Here is a 3474-nt window from a genome sequence, read left to right on the forward strand (position 1 = left end):
GTTAATTCCATAATCAGGCTAACCTTCCTACCAAAATCTTCTAAAGCAAGAGTTCTTTTTGTTAAAATTTGTTTAGAAAAGAAAATTTTTTTTTAAAGTCACGAAGCAGGGAGGCATGGAACAGACTGGCATACCTCGATGTGGGGTTGGTGGGACGAGAAGAGATAAACCAAAGAACTCATATACTTATATGCATAGCCCATGGACACGGGCAATAGGGTAGTGCAGACCTGGGGGTTGGGGGTGGGAAGGGGTTGGGAGAAGGGGGGCAAAGAGGGAGGAAATGGGAGATACCTGTAATACTATCAACAATAAAAATATATTTAAAAATGGGGTGGGGGGGAGTTCAAACAGTGCGAATGGTTATACAATGAAATTCAAATCTCCCTTCCATCCTGACCCCCTAGTTCCTGGACCAAAGGTTCTGACCTTGGCTTAGGGACCGGAGTTTAAGGAAGGGTTTCTAGGGTCATGTGAATGCTCTGAATGCATACTTTTCAATGTACTCATATTGTGCATTTTTGTGAGAAGAGGATCCAAACTTTTACCTGAGGCACGAAAGGGTCAGAGCCTAAGGCAGGTTTTGCTGAAGGGAGACTGATGCGTCCGACTGACAAGGAACGTGCGGGTGAAAAAGCTGGAATAACTCATCCCAGTGCAAAAGCGCACGGCGTCCACCCGACGGCGGCCCCTGGAAAGGACGCTCCCTGTGGTAAGGCTCCCGGCGCTGCTCTTTCCAAGTTTTCCGCCTGCCGCATTCCTGCCCTCCAGCGCGTCGGCGCGCGCTGACGTCATGACGGCGCACACGCAGCCCCGCCCCTGCAGGGATCCGCGCTAGGACGGAACCCGGGTTTCTCTTAAACCCGGAATGTGAGGCCTGGGCCCGTCGTCCCCAGGTCCCTGTCCCGCTCTTCCCCGGGCTCTCCGCCCGCCGCCGCTGCCCCCGACCTCGCCCCCGAGGAGCCAGGGCGGCCGTGCCCTTCTGCCGGGTGCCCGCGTGGCCGCCGCCGCCCCTCGGAATCGTCCGGGGCCGCCGAGGAGTTCGCTACGGAGGGAGGCGGGGGCCTTTGGGAGGAGGAGGCGGAGGCGGCGGAGGAGGAGGGAAGGAAGATGGCGGCCGTGGAACTAGAGTGGATCCCAGAGACTCTCTACAACACCGCCATCTCCGCCGTCGTGGACAACTACATCCGCTCCCGCCGGGACATCCGCTCCTTGCCCGAGAACATCCAGTTCGATGTTTACTACAAGGTACGGGCCCTGGGCCTGCTCTCCGCTCTCCTGCCGCAACCCGCGGGGCCGCACCCCCTTCCACGTCTGCGAACCCCCGCGGTAACCCCTCACCCCTCGGAGCAGAATGGCCTCCCGAGACATCTGTGCGATCTCGGGGCTGCCAGTGTAGAGACACCCGATCTCCACATTCTCTGTTTTTCCAGCTCTTGGGCCTTGATGGGTATCTCTTCCAAAGGAGCCCCCGTTTTGGCGTCCCCTCCTATGCGGCGCCCCCGTGGGTAGGCCTTCGCGTGGGCTTCCTCTGTTGCGTCCCTCTCCCCCCTTCTAGCTTGTGTCTTCGGGATATTTTCTGCACCCTCTTCCCAATTAATGGTTAGCATCAGCTGGACTTCTTGCTGTGCTTCCCCCTCCCCCAGCCCCTCTCCCCACCCCCTTCCTACTTTTTCCTCTCTCCTCCCTTCTGCCCAAGTTTTTTTTTTTTGCTTCGTGTTCCTTGGTTTCTCTTTTCTCAACCTCATTGAGAGGGAGTTGAGGAATTAACTGGAAACAGTCGTGTGCCTTATTCGCCTATTTTTTTAAGCTTTGGTTTTCGTTTATTCTTGGAGTTAAATTGGGAGTTTTATTAATATGGGAGTGTTGATAAACTGTTGAAAGGAGAAAGGGGGAGGGATCTTTCCTAAAACAAAAAGCTTTAGAATTTAAATTATGTTCATGTATCTGGAAGTTGCAATCTTGCAGCATTCCTAAATCGCTCCCCCTCAAAAATCTCAGCAAAAAGTCTGCAAGTCACTCTCCAAGGAGTTTCAAGGGTAAGAGTCTTCAGACGTGGACAGTTTTTGCAGTGTTTTTAGAGGGAGGAGAACTTTATGGACTTGGAGTCTCCCTTTTCCTCTCCTCCCCACATTTGAATGTGAACAGTGGATTTATTATTCAGTTCTTGCCTTGAATTGGCGTGGAAAACACCTATTCTCCAGTAGACATCCATACAAAATTTGACCTAAAGTAGAGGATGATTTATTTCTTAGACCTTAAATATTTCCTCTTGCTTTGTAAGTTGGCTGGGACAGTCTAAACTGATATTTAACAGATGTGTATATTCTTGTAAATGCTTGGTGTTTTATGGCAGTTGTTTTATTGGGAAGATTGCCTGTTTTCTCCACCCCAAAATAATTTTTCAGAAAGCAGCCGACTTGCTGCATTCTACTAAAGCCAACTGCTTTACACCAATTCTAAAATTTCAAATGTTTTTCCCCCTAAATGTTTGGAGAAGGTTCATTTTGTTCATTCATAGTATTATGGGGGAGGGGGAGACCTTCTTTCATTCCAAATCCCTTTGATATATTGACTATTGTGTATATCTAAGGAAACTGTGTGTATTTAAGATTCATAACTCCCAGGGAAGGATGAGTTAGAGTTGTCTTTCTCAACTGGGAAGCTTCAACTTTGTGTGTGTACTAACTCTGTCTATTTTATTAATCATATGCAATCGTTTACACTTTTAGAGAAAAATCATTGGAAAGTTCATCAAAGTACATTTAGTAATTGAATTCCCTCAAAATACTTGGATATCTTCTAGTACCTTGCTTCTAATTGAAGTTTTTCATTTGAAGATTATTATTAGTGAGTATGAACAGATGGTGCTTTTGCCACATTTTTTTTTTTTGCGTAGTCTACAAAGTTTTAATAGTGCTTCTTGCCCAGCTGGTTTGGCTTAGTGGATAGAGAGAGCATCAGCCTGCAAACTGAAGGGTCCCTGGTTCTATTCCAGTCAAGGGCATATGCCCAGGTTGCAGGCTCCGTCCCCAGTAGGGGGTGTGCAGGAGGTAGGCGATCAATGATTCTCTATCATCCTTGATGTTTCTCTCTCTCTCTCCCTCTCTGAAATCAATAAAAATATATTTTAAAAAAATAGTGCTTCTTTCTGGGACACTTTTACCCCTTAATAGTTGTATGTCTGTTGGGAGTATGGCACTGTGCTAAGGTGAAGGAAGGTATTTAACATGTACCTGGAACTGTGTTTTTACATGTTATATTGTTTAATCCTCAAAGTAGGGTATAACCCTGTGTGAGGTGAGAAAGTTAAGTAGTTTAGTCAAGGTCTCATACCTAGTATTTAGTTCCTCCAAGACCTTGCTTTCTTGTTTTTCTTTTAGGACCTTGCTTTCTTGCTTGGAAAGATTTTGCATCTTGAGGTAGATTGTTTTTATGAAAGACATTATAGAACTAATTTTTATTAGCTTTTTA

The 3474-nt window shown here is 47.2% G+C and overlaps 1 protein-coding gene across 1 annotated transcript in view; it reads left to right on the plus strand.

The window, feature by feature from the left end:
* Window positions 1-824: 824 nt before the first annotated feature.
* The window catches only part of APPBP2 (amyloid beta precursor protein binding protein 2), a 51086-nt gene continuing 48436 nt past the window's right edge, over window positions 825-3474 (plus strand). Inside the window, exon 1 of the mRNA XM_006092235.3 lies at window positions 825-1248. Within this exon, the coding sequence (XP_006092297.1) occupies window positions 1111-1248 (138 nt within the window). The 5' untranslated portion in view covers window positions 825-1110. The remainder of the gene's footprint in view (window positions 1249-3474) is intronic.

The sequence above is a fragment of the Myotis lucifugus genome, unplaced genomic scaffold (assembly GCF_000147115.1).
Source record: "Myotis lucifugus unplaced genomic scaffold, Myoluc2.0 scaffold_99, whole genome shotgun sequence".
Taxonomy (NCBI): domain Eukaryota; kingdom Metazoa; phylum Chordata; class Mammalia; order Chiroptera; family Vespertilionidae; genus Myotis; species Myotis lucifugus.